The sequence below is a fragment of the Lagopus leucura genome, unplaced genomic scaffold (assembly GCF_019238085.1).
Source record: "Lagopus leucura isolate 7727_CA_CO unplaced genomic scaffold, USGS_WTPT01 Super-Scaffold_100012, whole genome shotgun sequence".
NCBI classification, from domain to species: domain Eukaryota; kingdom Metazoa; phylum Chordata; class Aves; order Galliformes; family Phasianidae; genus Lagopus; species Lagopus leucura.
In genome coordinates this window covers 16841564-16858593 of record NW_024962267.1, presented here as the reverse complement: position 1 = coordinate 16858593, position 17030 = coordinate 16841564, and the positions used below count along the sequence as shown (strand labels likewise).

The following is a 17030-nucleotide window of genomic DNA, read 5'->3' as shown; positions in this document are numbered from 1 at the left end:
CCATGGCTACACAAAACAGAGCTATCCTAACAGATACCAGTCGAATTACAACACTTGAGGTAGCTTCTTCATACAATGCTACACAGTGTTTTTTTGGAACCCTTTGCAGAAACTTACAAAACTGAAACATCATATTCCTTGCCCACAAAGCTTCAAAAGTTTCTTACAAGGGAAAAAATACCAGTTTTTTTATTGCAAAGTGTGGATTTCAGTTAGTGATGAACAGTGATGAAACTGTCTGCAACACATTATCAAGTGTCATCAAATGTTTGCAAAGCCATAAATTGCTTGCAGTTGTATAACATTCAGTCAAGGATGGGTGCTTCTGGGAAAATACATTAACTGCACCATTTCTAACCTGAAGTAAACCCTTAATTTTAAGTATAAACAAATCAGTACCTCCATAAGGGTACAGCCTTTGTTTCACTGCTCTTATTTCTGAAATCGCTGTGGCAAATCTTAGTAATCAACAAGGCTAACCAAAGATCTTTAAGTTTGTAGAAGATTGGAAATTTTGGGTGCAAATCTGCATTAAAAAGCATGCTGGAAAAGTTTATGAAAGAACTAAAACTAAAAGCATCTTGCCTTTAATTATTTTTAAGGTTGCCATAGCAACTGGGCTGGATACATATATATTTTTTATTTGTATCAAACCTGATTCCAACTATTACTTCAAAAGCCTGAAAACAGAAGTTTAAAAAAAAAGAAAAAAAAAAAAAAAGTTTTCTGCTGGATGTGCTCTACTGAAATAAAATATGGGAATTTTCCATAGCATCAGACTGTCATTAAGAAACACACTGATATGACAGTAGCTGTCATCTTCTGAAACCCGCAATGCATGCGACATCTTAACTTCCATCTATCTCCAACATTCTGTAGACAAAACGGCAGCTAAGTAGGTACTGGTAAGAAGTTTGCATCATCTTTAACTGCAGACTAGAAATCCAGTCCATCTAGAAATTCCGATCCCAGAGGTGTAGGCTCTTATTCACATCCACAGCTACTCCAAAATGACACACCGTGTGCTGCACCTCACACAATGCAGAGAAAACATGCAGGTGAAGTAAGACGAAAACACAGAGAAAAAGATCAAATCATGGCCACTGAAATGACAGACTGGGGTTTAAGCTGTTTCATTCTCAGATTGTGGAGAACAACAGAAGACCACAAAAGGAGCAGGTTTCTATGCATTCCAACAGGTGTCATCAACTTTTGCCTTACAGCACATAGTCACTTTGTGCTATCTTCTAAAGGACAGTTTGTTCAAGGCAGCTTATCTGGCTCCCAGCTACTGGGTTGCAGAATTACAGACTCACACACATAAAACTCCTTGGTTGTGTGCCGTTACACCATCTCTGAGATCACACAGCAGAAGCCCAAGAAAGAAAAGCAGAACCAGGCAGCTATATAGTATTGCTTCTCTACTATCACACTTCCAGCCACAACAGCAAGAAAAGCCAGATGTCCAGAGTTTTAAAATAGTCTCAGTAAGTATTCTTCATAGCAGATCCTGTGCTACAGTTCAGCCTTCATTTGACAATCGTAGACTGATAGCAAATATAGAAATACAGAACGTAAATCTCCACAGTCAACTTGTCAGAACAAAACTGAAATTCACCCAGAAATCAATTAAGATATGCTGATGGTACTGACCTCCCTTAAGAATAATACCAAATCCCCTGAAACTTTTTATGAATGTATTTGTGTGTATGAGAAATGCAGTATAACAGATATACGTTAACATAAAATACTTCTTTTTAGAGGCTAGACTGAAATCAATATTACTTTATTCACTGCAATATATTTTGTTTTATTAACTTCAGTAAGTTTTATTTTAGTAACTTTAGATGAGTCACTGTGGATGACAAACACATCACACAGACTAGACTTCACAGTCAGACTTCAGCAAGTCTGCCCCTCTGCCACTTGCCCTGACTAGACTCCTAGCTTGCACTGCTGCCCCTCACCAAAGCCATTCGCATCATTCCATGGGAAAGGAAAAAGACTGAAACTTTATTTCGTAAAAGCCAGCTCTGGCAGTCACAACAGACATCTTTAGCTAATTCCCTTGCACTAGTGATTTTCAACTGACTTCATATACTGGCAGAGAATAAGACTGTCTGTGACTTCAGCATCTGTAATTATGACATTTCCAGGATACAGTTGCCAAATCTATGTTTTACAGTCCAGTTATAAGCTCACATACTAGACAGAAGTGACTCCTCCCTGTCTGTGCACAATGCAGCAGCAGTCTGGCAGCCTTGAGGAATGAATTGGTGCTGTACACACAGCAGGAGAGACTGTCCTCCTCACCTTCCAAACTCACTGCAACCCTGACTGGTAGGAACTGACTGTGAGACTATAATCTAAGCTTCACTGTCAGCAACTCTTTACAAAGCTTTCAGGCAGAGGATCAACAAACCCCAGAAGAGGGGAGGAGCGACTAGTGAAGAAAGCACCTCTCAACTGGAAGATGGACAATAGAATAGCTGTGACCTGGTTAGCAACAGTGACTTTTGGCTGATAGTAGTGCAGATTTGCTTGGATCTGCAACTTAATGATGTAAAGGGGTGGTGCACAGTGTATCTTACTATATCTTACTATAGAGCAGACAAGGCAGCACAGCTCAGGACACAGCATAAGCAGAATACGGGAGAGTCCAAAGGTCTGGTATCTCCAGCAGTGAACAAAAAACCAAATATGAGTACAAACAGCAACAACACTGTAAAAAGGTGAGAAGTGAGGAGTAGGAAAACAAAGGGATAGAGAGGATGTGGATGCTTAGGGAGCAGTGGCTTTCAACCTTTCTCAGTTTGTAGACATCCTCACAAAGAAGTAGAGGAACACTGTGCAGAGAAGTTAGAAACACTGGCAGCTCCTCTTGCTGTCTTCATCAAACTCTCAACAGTAACACAGAGTCCCACTGGCCCATGAAGCACAGGCTGAAAGCCACTGCTTTAATAATCAAAGAGACTGTCAATATAAACAGCAACTGCAAAGAAAGGAAGGCAGGAGATTGAGACACTTAGTGTCAGGAGCAAGGGACTGAATCACGTCACTTCTGTGATTTAGATCTACAAATTAGCAGTAACTACATTTAAAAGCAAGCACGCTGGCATCTGAAGTTTTTCCCAGTGACTGGCTGTGCTGAGGGATTAACGTTACCTAATGCATTTATAGCTCAATCAGAACTCCTGAGTGGCATTGCTGTGCCTCCCCAGGTAGTTACCCAGTCTTCGGTCCTTATTCTGAAGCAAAGTATTGACACCAAGAACAGATGCAGAATGGCTGTGAGCAAAATGTAAGTCTGACAATAAAAGCTTTGTGCTGGCAATAATCCAGCGGTGGGAAGCTACCTAATAATAAAAAAAAGATTCATTTTCTCTGCGCATTCATCCAGTCACGGGTGCTAAAACTTCAGCTCTCAAAAGCACCACCGGTTGACACTGCTGTAACGCCTTACCTGCTTTCTGCACAGGCACGACCGACATGAGTGAATGCCAACACCCCACCGTGTATGCACATGCTCTCTCACTCAGCAGGTAAAACACACCAATGAATGACTTACAAGATCTAGGGCAGCTGCTAAGATGGAGGCATCGGGGATAGTGCCTGGTTCACAGCAGTTCAGGAGAAACTGAAAGCGCTTCATCCCTTGACGGATTGCTCCCAGGTTCACAACGTTCTTGGATTTTCCTCCTTCTTGGTTGGAGGTCAAGTGATCATCAAAGCTATGGCAACCTAAAGAGGTAAAGAGTACAGAGGGGATTGCAGGGAAAGGCAGGGAGAAGGAAACAGACTATAACAAAAAAAAAAGTAGTGCAAAAATCCTGATGAGTACAGTTTCAGTCTAAACCCCTTCCTCACCTTGACGTGCTATCTTGAGGATAACATGGGCATTTTTAAAACAAGTGTGACTTCTGTGAAACAGGCATACAGCAAGCCAAATTCTGGTCTTGGTCACACTGATGTCTCCTTAAAACAATGCCACCCTACTCAGGGTGGAAAACCTGGACAGCACAGGTGAACAAGAACATGGTTCTTTATCCCCACCTCTTTAACACAGACAATCACTCTTACTGCCTCTTTGATGCTCTCCTACCTCACTTATCTATTAGCTTTTAAATTTATACATAAATCTCATTCCTCATATATTAAGCAATATTGTATCATGCAGCAGGACACAAAAATCAGCAGCAAACATTATGAAGATTCTATATGGGAATCACATACTGTCTAATTGGTAGGCATGCCTCTTCTGCAATGACCAGAACATCTAAAGTGAGATCAGATTCAGTTTCTAAGTGTCTTAAATCATACCAGCTTTTCTCCCTTGAAGAGCCTTGCATTCTTTGGGATGGAAGGTTCCCTTACAAAATTTTCTTTTGAAAATGGAGTTAGGAAGCTCGCTAGGGCTTCTTTCAAACATTATTTTAAACTACATACTGAGATCACATGATAAATCAACTAATCCCACTGCAAGTTGGAATGAATGCTTCTTAATGCACAAGATCATTATGTAGTCTCTACTCAGAGTTCAGACAGTCATGGAAAGACACAGGAAATCAGGAAAGAAGTTTTGAGGCCAACATGGCTGGCCAAAATAAGAACAGTCAGCTTTTAGGGCTTTTTGTCTTCAGCCATAATACTCTCTCTGTTTACATGTGAAGGTACAAAAGGTTACAGAATACTGAAGGATAAAGCACTGAAGAACAAAACGCTGCGTGGAAAATTGAAGATTAGCTTCAAAAGTAGATTTGGAAGACTTGGCGAAATGGCCCTGAAGCACTTTGGGACTTCTTCTCCAGAAAAGAGTGGCTGTAAACTCAAAATCTCTTTGAGACCTCAGTTCCCAACATTTCTTAGCATTTACACATTACAAATAGTCACAACAAAAAAATGGCAGTGGGGATCTTCATTTTTTCTTCCCTATGAAAAGAGCGGTACACTAAATATCAAGAAATTTCTTTAAGATAGCTGTACCTTTTCTCTCCCCACTGAAGGTGCACATACTTCTACAGCAAATAAAACGTTCCTATGTTGGGAAATACTTCAAAATGTAACAAACACAAACGAAGTAGAAAGAACAGGCAGAACGCTTACATAATGAGTAGGCATAAATACTCTTTTCTTTCAACTCCTCCTGTTTCCTTACAGCCTGCAGTGCCCTGACCGAGCCTTCCTGCTACGGCTATTCTAATACTAACTCATCTGAGGCACAAAGAATTTTCTCCATGTAGGGAGCTGTTAAAGGAGTGCCCGTATGAGATAAAGAACAGAAACATGAACTTCAGATACAGAAAAGTCTGCCCAAGTCTGCCTAGACTCTGTTGCTACACAGCCCTTTGCGGTCCTTTGCAGCCCCAGGCTTCAATTTTTTGAAGCTTTGCAACAGAATCCTTCAGAGGCAGCTGATGGGTGTCCTCTACATCAATCCTGGAATAGCCTTGCTAGCAGCAGGGTGTCTGTCTCTGGCTTACAAAGTGTTTGCGTGATTCAGCCTCACAGAAACTTCGTCCAGTGGACAGATACCTAATGTAGTGGGGACACTGGATGTCCAGGCACCCATCCCTTGGAGCCTTAGCATATGCTGCCATATGTTCTGTGGCATGAAAGCCCACATAGCCTCTCTATGGTCATCAAAATGTCTTCAATAAGAGCCTGAAGGATCACAAAGGCTCTCAATTTAAACATATTAGAACTCACTTCTGTATATATGCTGTGTTCTTAGTATAAGTAAAAAGATCATTAAAACAACACAGTTTTAATGCATGAATGTGCATACATTTGTGGGTATATATGTATACACATGCACACATACAAATAAACACACACACACATACGCATACATACATATCCAACGTAGACAAAAATTTCCAGTGGTCTAGATGATATTTCACAACTACAGTTCATAAAAGGTATGACAAATTATTCCATGTTTAATTACCTCATTTTATATATATATATATATATATATATATACACACATATTTATATTTATACACTTTTTTTTTTAAACTGTAATGTAGATTTCTTTTTTTATTTCATTTTGTCTACTGTGTTAAAAAACCCAAAAACACAAGAGGAAAAGCATGAGCACTGTAATGGTACAGCATCATGAATGACAGGAATGAAAAGGAGGAATGATGTTCCAAAATAATGTCTCTGGGTGAGAACTTAAAGGACTTAACAGCACAGCCATCTACCTCAACAGACTTCTGTTCTCAGTATACACACAAACCTCGTACACTTTTTATGGAAGATGCAGAAGCACTGCAAATTTGAAAGCCCTCTGTATGAACCTGTTCAACTGTCATAGGTCCTCCCATCCTGAAAAGGCCTCATGAATTACAGTATGCACACACATACATGTACATGCAAGCACATACAGCTAAACTTACTTTTGCTTGTGTGGCTTTCTTTGTATACCAGATATCCGTGTGGACACAGTGACAATAATTTCCTTAACTGCCACATTTTGCTCTATAGCTTTAAATGCCCTTCCTTTGCCTCAGTTAGTGATCAGACAACCCTCCTTACCAACATCATTAGACAATTTGCCTGTTTCTCACGCTCACATATAACAGTCTCTGTTTTTAACCCATGGCATCACCTTTCATATCGCATTTCTAAGGCACTCACATATCAAAACCAAACACATCACTTATCTCCTCTAGCAGGTATATCCAAAGCCTCAAGTTCTTATCATTAATTAGATCAATTCTGATGTTATGTACTGAAGACTGAAGTATGGACAACTGTTAAAAAGTTCACACAGCCCATAACTAACAGGTCATCTGAGTTTTATACAGACATAAGATGTGCCACACATACAGAGCAAGACTATTGCTGCTCATAGGGCCAAAACTAAAACTGTGAGCCTAAATCAACACTATGGGCACCCTAGACAAAAGCAAACAGTGGCAAAATATCTGCAATTAGTAAGGTAAAAAGAAAACGTTTCCTGCAAGAAAATATGAAGCACATCACAACATGAGCTTCATGTTGTGCAACAATGTAGAAACAGCTGTAGCAGTCTAAAAATCTTACTGCCCCTCAGTTAATAGATTCCAGAGAGAGCTGGGACAAAAAACAGTTGAAGCATTTCACATTTACTTCAGTGCAAAGTAGCAGATGCAATTTCTTCTACTGCGGGGATTTTCACCTTCAGCTAAAACCAAACAAGCTGCTGGGCTGAGGCAAATTCCTAGAGGAGTAATATTTTGAACCTGGGAGAGCACTGACTGTGTTTCTACCAGGGCAGAATGATGATCAATGCACACTTGTGAGATCTACTCACCCTCTGCTACTATCATTTGTCTAAACAATGGCTTACATGCATTACACTGCATGTCTGGGACAGGTGATGGGAGAAAACAATGCAGTGCCAGAGAGTCATGTCAGAAAATGAAAACCATAATGTCAGATAATGGATCATACTGTAATCAGTACAGAAATCATGGTGAAACAGGAAAGGTGCTCCTTTTTGTGTGTTTTTGGGAGTTGGGTTTTGTGGTGGTTTTTTTGTTTGTTTGTTTTTGATTTGTTTTGAAATACAGTAGTAAAACTTCAAGATTGTTGTCTTCCTGAACAACAAAGATGAGCTCTGAGCTGAGGACACGAGCAGGTGAACGACTGCATGACATCTGAAAACAGAATATATCAGGACATTGTAGTACTCATAAAGGCACTTTTCAAACACTGCTGGTTTTGAAAATGCATTGCAATTAAGTATACTTTTGTGGAAAAGTAGTGTCATCATTATTTTGTGCACTATGAGAAAGGGACAGCATCCCTAACGAATGGTATGCAGACATTAGACATGCAAACACAGAAGAAAAGAGGTAATTTTAACAAGATTTGTGCAGGGTTTTCCATTTCATCAGCGCAGATCTTCGCTAAAACCGTCAAATGGTCACAAATTGGAGAGAAAAAAAAAAAACAAAAAAACGGATGGAATACCCATTGTTATCTTAGGCAATGAAAGATTTACAAACCTAATTTCAAACTGAATCAGTGCTTTGAAGCAAGCATTAATTTTTCAAGTGTGTTGTTCAAATTCAATTTGATATTAAAAGCCCAAATATTATATTTGCATAATTTATTTGGAGAGTCTGGAAAAAAAAAATTGACTTTGCTAGAGGATTTTCTAACTCAAAACAAAAGAAAAAAGGAAGGGAAAGAAAACAGTTACAAAGACTAAAAAGTTGGAGAAGGCTAGAATGGATACAGAAACTATGGAGAAAGCAGAAAAAAGGGAAAGGGATGGAATACAGAAGGAGATTTAAAAAGAAACTAAAAAGAAAGAAAAAAAGGAGACGAGAACCCTGATTTCTAACCATCTTTTTCTTCTGTGTGATGAAGCTTGGATGGGTGTCTTCGGCAGGTGCGCCATTTACCAAGACGCTTGAAGAAATTCTCCTCTTCATCTCGCCCGTTGTCCAGGCCACCTCCTGGCCCCCCTCCTTCCGACAGCTTCACTGCACTGGTAAACTTCACCTGTGCAAAGGCAAAGGGCAGGTTAGGTTGTGCCATGCTACTGCTCTTGACCGTCCTTGCTTAGACATAAAGCACCTAGGGAAGTGCTGCGGCACAGCGAATCACCATAGCAACCCAAGTGGGTCTGCAGAGACTTACATGGGCCCGAGTACTTAATCTTTTAATCTTCCTGCTTAAATGACCTGTCTTTCACAAAAGGCTTTAAAAGCACAAAGGAAGCATAAAGAAATGTGGCTAAAAATTAATTTACTTTATGGGTATTTACAGGATCTGCAGTTCTTCCTCCATGAACAAGGACAAGCACAACAGAGATTTTACCTAGTCTTCTTCACGTTCCAGAAAGGAGACTACAGGCAGCTACTCACACACCACAGCCATCACTATCACGTCCCCAGTGCAGAGAATAAGGCTCCAGCATTTTCTCTGACAAGGTCCTAACGCCTCACATCCTTTCCTTCCTTTACCAAGAAGCATTCTGCACTTTATTACTGTTTCAGTTATATCTCCCAAACACTTGTGCTCTTACAATAGCACAAACTGTTCTCAACAACATATTCTTCATTCTTCACCATATAGTGACAGTGCTTCATTAAAGATTCTCCTCAGTGTTCTTCCAGTATTATGCAACACAGGACAGACTAGACAATACGTTACAATAGAAAGATACCGCCAGTGCCCAAGTATAGCTTGTCTCCAGTCTACAGTCTAAGAGGAATAGCTGATGTTTTCTATAAGAAGGCTCTTATGGAGCTGGAGGAGACAACACATCAACATTTAGGGGCAGACAAGATGTGCAAATTCTGCAACACAGAATTGCAAATAGTGCAGCTCCACCAAGCTTTTTCACAGAGAGAAGCAAGTAATCAGCTGGTAGAAGATCAAATACATTCACTATTAAGTAGGTTTTTCAACTATGCAAGGACTGAAGAACAGGAAAGAGTAAAGAGAGTAGGGAAAAAAAACCAAGACTCTCTTGCTTTCAGTGCTTTCAGGGATCAGCAAGTGCTCTGACACCCGCTGCCAGGACAAATAGTTTTCTTCTGGTCCTTACGCTGAAGACTCTTGGTACCTGGCACAAATATCTATGAATTACTTTAAGAAGTGGACTGACATTTAGAAGTTAGACTGCCTTACTTGGCACAAGTCAAGTACCAAATTGCCATGTGATCTCTAGATTTCTGTTACTAATCAGTCATGTTGGGCTGCAAAGCCGATGTTGATTACAGCGTTTCCTTGGACAGGTAAAACAAGTCAGATCCTGTCCTTGTAAGCTCTCTCAAACTGAGTCCAAAGCACTTACCTTGGAACTCTGTCTGATGAACGACAGACGGTCAACAGAGCTGATATCTAGGAGATCTTCCACCCCATCAGCCAGGCCAGAGAGGGAGGAACGCTTCAGCCAGTTCCCTGTTGCAGATTAAGCTATTCAGAACAGTTCTGAAAATGCTTCCAGGTAGAATATTTCTCTGAAATGACTGTGCCAAGGTATGGTAAAACAGGAGGCAAGGAGAAAGCAACCATGTCATGTTATGTGCATTAACCACCATGTAAGGCCAGGTCTTGAGACTTGTAAGTGATGCATGCTTTATCTATCTAAACGCTATTTGGACATTTCTCTTTTACTGAGAGGAAGAATGCTTGAGAGATTAAGGTGTTAGCCTGCTACTTAGGAGATCTTTTTTGTCCCAGATATTATCAGCTTTGGTAAATTGCTTACTTTTCCCTTTACCTTAGTTTTCCACCTATGAAATGGAGAAAGCAGCATTACTCAGCTTCACTAGGAAGACTATCAAGTATACTTGGACAATAAGAAACTGTGATAAAATATGTTTTACAAGAGATGTATCTATCTGCGTTTCTCTGCACATGCAATATGTATAGAGAATAGGAATAGACATACATTTACCTATGGGGAGTTTGAGTTTCTTTCGAAGGGAGATTCGCCGAGAACGGGAACGGGAGCGTCTGTCTGTGGTGGTCCCAGAATGAGCAGTGGTACATTCAGATGTGTCCTGCTCAGACTGGCTACTCGTATCGCTTGCTGCACTCTGTGATTTGAACATCTTTCGCCAGAAGTCCTTGCGTCCCAGAACAGCACCTTGGTTTTGCTCATCACTGGACAAAAAAAAAAAAAAAAAAGGAAAAAAGAGAAATGAACTTGAATGAAGTCTGCATGTTCAGGGCAACGAGGCCTCCTCCAGCAGCCCCTCACTTCCTATTCTTTGGGGTTGCTATATTCTGAACTCCAAACATTATCTTCTCAGTGGGACAAAATCAAATTAGGACATCATGATAGCTATTTGTGAACCTGCTGGAGTCTCAATTCTTGTTAACTTACTGCAGTGTGGAATGGGAGCAACGTATTTTGCTCCCATGTGACTCTTTCAATCTCTTACAGCTGTGGCAGTGCCCAGAGTAGAACAGCTTGCTTCAATTCTGCACAGCAATCAAAGGCATTCTGTTATCCTTGCTATCTCGGCAAAGCAGAGACTTTGCAGGCTTAGTTAACACAGAAGAAATGTAATACAGAGCTCTGGCACTTGCGCATCTCAAAGCGCTTCAGCATGGCAGATGGGTATTCAGGGCACAGAGAATTTCAATGACTGGTCCAAAGTAACTCAGGACACCAGTAGCCATTCACCAAACTTTCTGAAATTCTTAACAATATTGATTAAATGTACACTTCAGTATTACATTTCAGAGTTCTCTGGACAACAGAAGCTTCAAGTATGTAATGCCTAACAGCAGGCTGGTTCACTCATCAAGAGAACTGGTAACACGGCTCTACTGTTAAAGGAAATGCAACATTTCAGGAGACTGCAGGGCCAAGATGAGTTCTTGGGGGGGTAGTAAAGGAGTAATGACTTTTAGCAACAACTTAGAATTAAAAAAAATAAATGGAGCCATCCCAAAGAAGTGCAAAGAAAGCATCAAGAATAGCTGTGATGACAGTCCTGAAGACTTACCGCCATTTTCAAGGCTATGATAGTAAGTAATATCAGTGAGTTACTATGGTGTCTTTAAACAATCTCTGGTGTTCGCCCATGAAAATCAAGCTGATTTCAGTTGGCAGCACTGAAAATAGGCATTACCTTGATGCAAACAGCAGCTCCTCAGACTTGCAACACATTTGTTGCGCCATCCAGGTGCACCTTTGATGTCCTCCCAATTTTACTAACCCCAGACAGAAGCTGCCAGCAGTAACATAATGAAATAATATTCACTTACTGTTCTGGAGTTTGCATTGGGCGGCTTGAGATGTAACTGCGACATTCATCGGGTGCAGCTGATGCCTGACCTTTGTCAATGATGACACTTCCCATCTCAGATCTAAACAGACAACGTAAAGCATCAGATACCATGAATGGATGGCTCATCTTGTGCTCATCACATCGCCACATGACAAGGAAATCAGTGCTGCTGAACAGCCAAACAGCTTTTGAGATGCACTCTCAATTTAATAACTTATTGCCTCTCTCTCTATGTCACTTTTGGAAAAGGCAATAGCTCTGAGAATAGCCAAGGTTTTTAGCAGCTTTTCAACTTTCTTAATTCTTCGCCCCAGCAAACCTCAAAGCATGTTTCTTTTTGATAAAGATGCATGTCAGGATTATACTTGTTCTGGGACTTGTTTTGCATACCGTGGATTATCTGTCAGATAAACAACACTGATCTCCCACAAGAAGTGATGTGCATTTAGAACTACATCCATACAGCACTGTGGGACTTGCGCTGTGCTCTTCCACTTCTTTTTTTTATCCTTTCCTCTTCCAGTGTTTCCATTGTTCAGTTTTCTTTAGACTCTAGTAGGAAAGGGTTAACATCTTTTGCTACAAATCTATGATTGTTTCTGTTCATTAAATTTTAAAGGAGGCTGCCACAACAGTGCAATTCTGTACTCCAGAAACTAATACAGACTGTGTAACGCACAAGCCCTTTGGCTTTCTACATTTGCGTTCAGTGCATATAGTCATACAGCCATTTTCAAATCAGTCATTCACCTTTTTCATCCCAGACACCAACCTTTTGCTGCCAGAGGATTTCAGCTCTTGCTCTGTTTCCTCTGTTTTTTTTCCTGGTATTAACTTTTCAGCACTGTCTAGAAGGGCACTGAGTGCCACTCTCCGAAAGACGTTCCCATGAGCCTCCTTGATAAACTGAACAAGCTGACGAATATCACAGTACAAGCCCTGGGTAGCAAGACATCATGAAAAGAAAAATCAGTCTGCAGGTTGTGAAGAAGCAGTGATAATCAACAGTTTCTAAGGTCCTTCAGGAGGCCATTACTTCCTCTGATTGTTGTCTGATCTACTCTTAATGTACAAGGTTTGTGTTTTCCAGCTGAGATCAAAAGCTGGAAGAGCTGCCACTTGGAGCACTTGGAAGAAGCAAAGCAAGGATCATTATTGTTATAAAAGATGCTCTGCAGTGGCCTAAAGCGAATGTAGAGGTATCAGAGGCTAGATGAGGAAGCTGCAAAGATGACTTAAAGCCTGTTTTATCCCATTTATCTAGCCCATAATCTAAAAAGGCATGAAAAAGCCAAAACGATGGGCTGGAGAGAAAAGCATAAAAACCTGGCAAGCTTTATTTCAAAACCAGTGGGTGTCTTGGGATTTTTCCTAATTATTTTAGAGCTCTACATCATGGCAAGAGAGAGGAATGACTCATTCTCCAACCTACTCCTACACTTATGGCTCTTTTTAGTTTTGAACATTCATACATAGCTGGGACGTGACAAGTCTCCTGTACCTCTGAGGGTAAGAGGATGGAGGGTAAGGCTTATAAGACCTGGTTTTCAATTTGTGAACTTGTTGTGATCTTGCATTATTCTGAAAATTCCTAGCTAGGAAGTGCATAGCCAGCTTTCAACCAGAAAAAAAGTGCTATGTTCTTGGTATTTGACTAAACTGAATTCATCCATTCTGTTAAGCTTCGCTGGTCACACTCAAGTGAAAAAGCACCTTTGCAAAATATGAAATCAAGTACTTACAAGGTTTTCTGGACTGTGCAGCTCATGTGTAGTGGAAGCACAGCGAGTGATCAGTGACTTGAACATGGCACTCACAATAATACCTTCTACACTCTGTGCTGTAGACTTGTTGTCCACTGTGGTGAAGTTATTCCCAAATCCAGCTTTGTCTGTGAAATTAAGGTACAAACAAACCGCCTTGTTTAGAATGCTTTTAAAAAGATGGCTTTAACGTGTATGTTACGGTGTTCAGATATGTAGGACAAAGGCTAGTCCTCACCTAAAATCTTATGCTCAGTTCTGGCAATCCCACTTAACAAAAAAAATTTGGCAGAGGAGGAGGAAACCAATGAAAAGGATGTAATTTTTCCAGAAATAGTTGTAGCACGAAGAAAGATCAAACAGATTAGGGTGAGCCTGGCTTCTGTTCATCCACATTCCCCACTTAGAAATGTATAAAATAAGACATAAAATTTGAATGATACTTCTGGCTTTTCTATTTATTATTTTAAAGAACAGGAGATGCCTGATTAAACTGGAAAGTGACAATGCCCACGAGAAGACAGTCTTCTGAATTAGAAAAAGGCTGCTCTTGCAAGGTGCAAAAGACGACCAAGCTGTCAAAGACTCAAAAAAGCATTACACATTTATAAGACAAGAAATAACCCAGCTTTATTAGGTGAGAGGAAAGATTTTTCAAAAGCTGCATGAGCTGCCATTCTTCAAAGCCTGGTAATAATTGGTGAATGCTGAGGAAACTTCCTGTGAGCATCTTTTTCATATAAGTCTGCTACTCTTCTTTTTATGCAGTCTCTGAAATGCCTGAGATCAGAGAGAATCTAATAGAGCAGAGAGACTGCCTAAATACTGGGGAACAGCTATTTCTATTCTGTAAACAATGGCTGTTAATTGCTGTCACGTGCAGTGACCAAGCAGAAAATGTCCAGTCATTCTATTAGAATCTGGAATAATTTTCCTAAAAAAGAAGAAAAATATACATAAACACACGCTTATATGGTAGGTATGCACATCTCCGTGTTTATATTCTTGTTTATTCAGTCTGTTCCTGCTATTTCCTGCCTCACCTGAGGCACTACAGAGAGTTTTAATGCTCAATTATATCTCCATTCAGAAGAAACCCTGTATTAAACAGGCCATTTCAGCTAGCGCCTGCTCATGCCATGAAGCAGAAAACCTCCAGCCTGAGGCATAATTGAATGAAAATATTTTCTTTGAAAGCCATGAACAACAGGTAGGATGAATCAAAGGAGAAGCTTTCAATTTCAGGTGCTCTGGGTGCTACATGATCACTACATGTGATCACTAGGTGGTAAAATTGGATGAGTTTGAACTCTGCTGACCTGTGCTTGCTAAGAGTATAATCTGTATGTTTTAAGGATAAAAATTCACTTTTTAAAAAAAATCATTTACTTTAAGGCAAAAAAAAGGCGTGGTTTCTTTCTGATGGTAAACTTTAGGAACGTTCAATTAAGAACTGATGCCAGCCATACTTACTGTCTGTGACTGGCTCCATGCAGAATCCCAGTAAAGCGTGAAGGAAATCCACCACATTATTAAGAGAATCTCTGTTCACATAATCCCTCATGGTCTGGCGGAACTGCATTCTATCCAGTTTGTACAGCTTTGTGAGGCAGTTCTGAGCCTGAAACGACATCCGTCAGATCAAATCACATCAAATTACGTGTTTGAGTTTTGCTGATAGCAGCTGGGTATTTTGAGGTCTTCTTTTGCTCTTAGTCAATGCTCTGCCTTCCTATCTAAAGTAATCTTCCGCAGGAGCCAGAGTGTTCAGATTCTATAACAGAACACAGGTTCACCCCTGAAGCAAACAAATTCAGCACTTCATGGGTGCCACTGTTTGGAGGTGGTGCTGAAGTCATTCTCAGTCACATTTGAAGGCCTTACTCCCATCTCTTCCCCCAAAGGTAAAATCTCATTAAGCACGAACGAAATAGGAATATACCACCTCCTTCAAGGTTTATTGCCTTGAAAAAATTTCTTAGATTCAAGCATCTGATTTTGACCTGATGGCTCAAATCCAAGCCAGCCCACCTGCACCAGTGATCAATACGTATCATGAGCTTCTCATTTAAAAGTTAATAGCATTCAATTTCCTATCAGAAAAGTACCCATCCTACTGGGACTCCAAGCAGGCTGGTATCAGCGAGTCTGAAACATCAGCTTTTACAGGGAGCATCATATCTTCTGCTACCTACAAAAGGGTGCTTAGCTTTCCAGTAACTCAGACGTGAATTGTGCATGCAGCCAACACAAATGGTGCATGCAAAGCAGTCTGACTAGACAAACGCACAGAGAGCTGCAGACTTGGACATGTAGATACCTCTTCCCACAAAGACTTAGTTTAATGAGCCTGATAGGAACTTGGGCTCCAAGAGACCTATTCATTTATGTGTAATGTCATGCCCTGGATTAAATATTTTACTGGCTCAGCTCCAATGCAGTGTCAAAGCCTAACTGTCATTTTTGCTGAATATAGTATATTTTCAACCAGTGCTCTGTACAGAACCTTCCTACCGTTACCACTGGGATTCTCTTACCCATAGTCCTACTGTGCCTGCAACTAACATTAATGCTGCCGTCTCCTCAGCACCCAGGGGTCCAGCTAACTAACAGAATAATTGTGACTGATACAGAGGCAGTTAATCCACCTTCAAACCTTCTAGCTCAGATTCTAGCATCAAGTTATAGCTCTCTTGGCATGGCTGAGCTAACCAAAGCCACGCAGAAACACCTGGCTCCCATGCCCACTGTGGATGGGGGTTGAGTAAATTCTCATTACAGTCATCAGAAATGCTATCTGCTGCAAGCACAGAAGGCAAAGAGCAAGACAGTGCTTCCTCTTCCGTGCTTTGAGGGAGAGAACCTTTGGAAGGCTCTCATTTGACAGGGCACTGGACTGATCCCAGAGTCAAATTCTGGTTGAAATCAAATGTCTGGGTTACATCCTGGGCACTTCCCAGTGCTTCAGCTTGAGCATACTCTGAAGTAAAAGGAATCAGTGGTAACCAGCTGCCTCGTCCTTCAAAAGGGCATGAATCTTCTACTTTCTTGTGGTACAAGAACATGCCTGCAAGCATGGTGCACTTCAACTATCAGGAGCTGATGAAGCAGCCCAGCAGCGACCAGTCGTGATTATCATTAGGAAAGGTGGACATAGTTACTTAGATTTCAGGATTTAGATATGCAACCCAAAATAGCTTCACCTCTTGTAAACAACATGCTCTATTGGAGTCTCATCAGTGTAAAAAAGTGACTTACAGCAGCACACACGGGGCTTTGCTCCAGTGTATTTGTAACTTATCACACAACCTTTGCATTGGGTGCTGAAACATACCCTGGGCCTCAGAGGTATTCTTATAGCAAGTCCCAGGGTATGGAAGGTAACACGAAAGTTGAAAATCTGCTACAGCTGGGCTGCAACACAGCCTGTGTGCTCAGACAAAGAGAAACACATTTGTACTCAATACAAAAAAAGCTACAGAGGGGGCAGACAGAAATCTCAGCAGCCGATGTCAAA

General features: G+C 40.8%; 1 protein-coding gene across 3 annotated transcripts in view; it reads right to left on the bottom strand.

Moving 5' to 3' along the window:
* UNC80 (unc-80 homolog, NALCN channel complex subunit) overlaps positions 1-17030 on the bottom strand; it is a 119030-nt gene that overhangs the window by 70985 nt on the left and 31015 nt on the right. For 2 of the 3 annotated variants that reach the window (XM_042874555.1, XM_042874556.1), the window contains exons 15-22: positions 14987-15134; positions 13493-13641; positions 12523-12689; positions 11728-11829; positions 10400-10614; positions 9800-9906; positions 8400-8499; positions 3569-3741 (exon numbers count right to left, since the gene is read on the bottom strand). In XM_042874555.1, coding sequence (XP_042730489.1) covers positions 3569-3741; positions 8400-8499; positions 9800-9906; positions 10400-10614; positions 11728-11829; positions 12523-12689; positions 13493-13641; positions 14987-15134 — 1161 coding nt within the window. The remainder of the gene's footprint in view (positions 1-3568; positions 3742-8399; positions 8500-9799; positions 9907-10399; positions 10615-11727; positions 11830-12522; positions 12690-13492; positions 13642-14986; positions 15135-17030) is intronic. The other variant, XM_042874554.1, reaches the window with a different exon arrangement.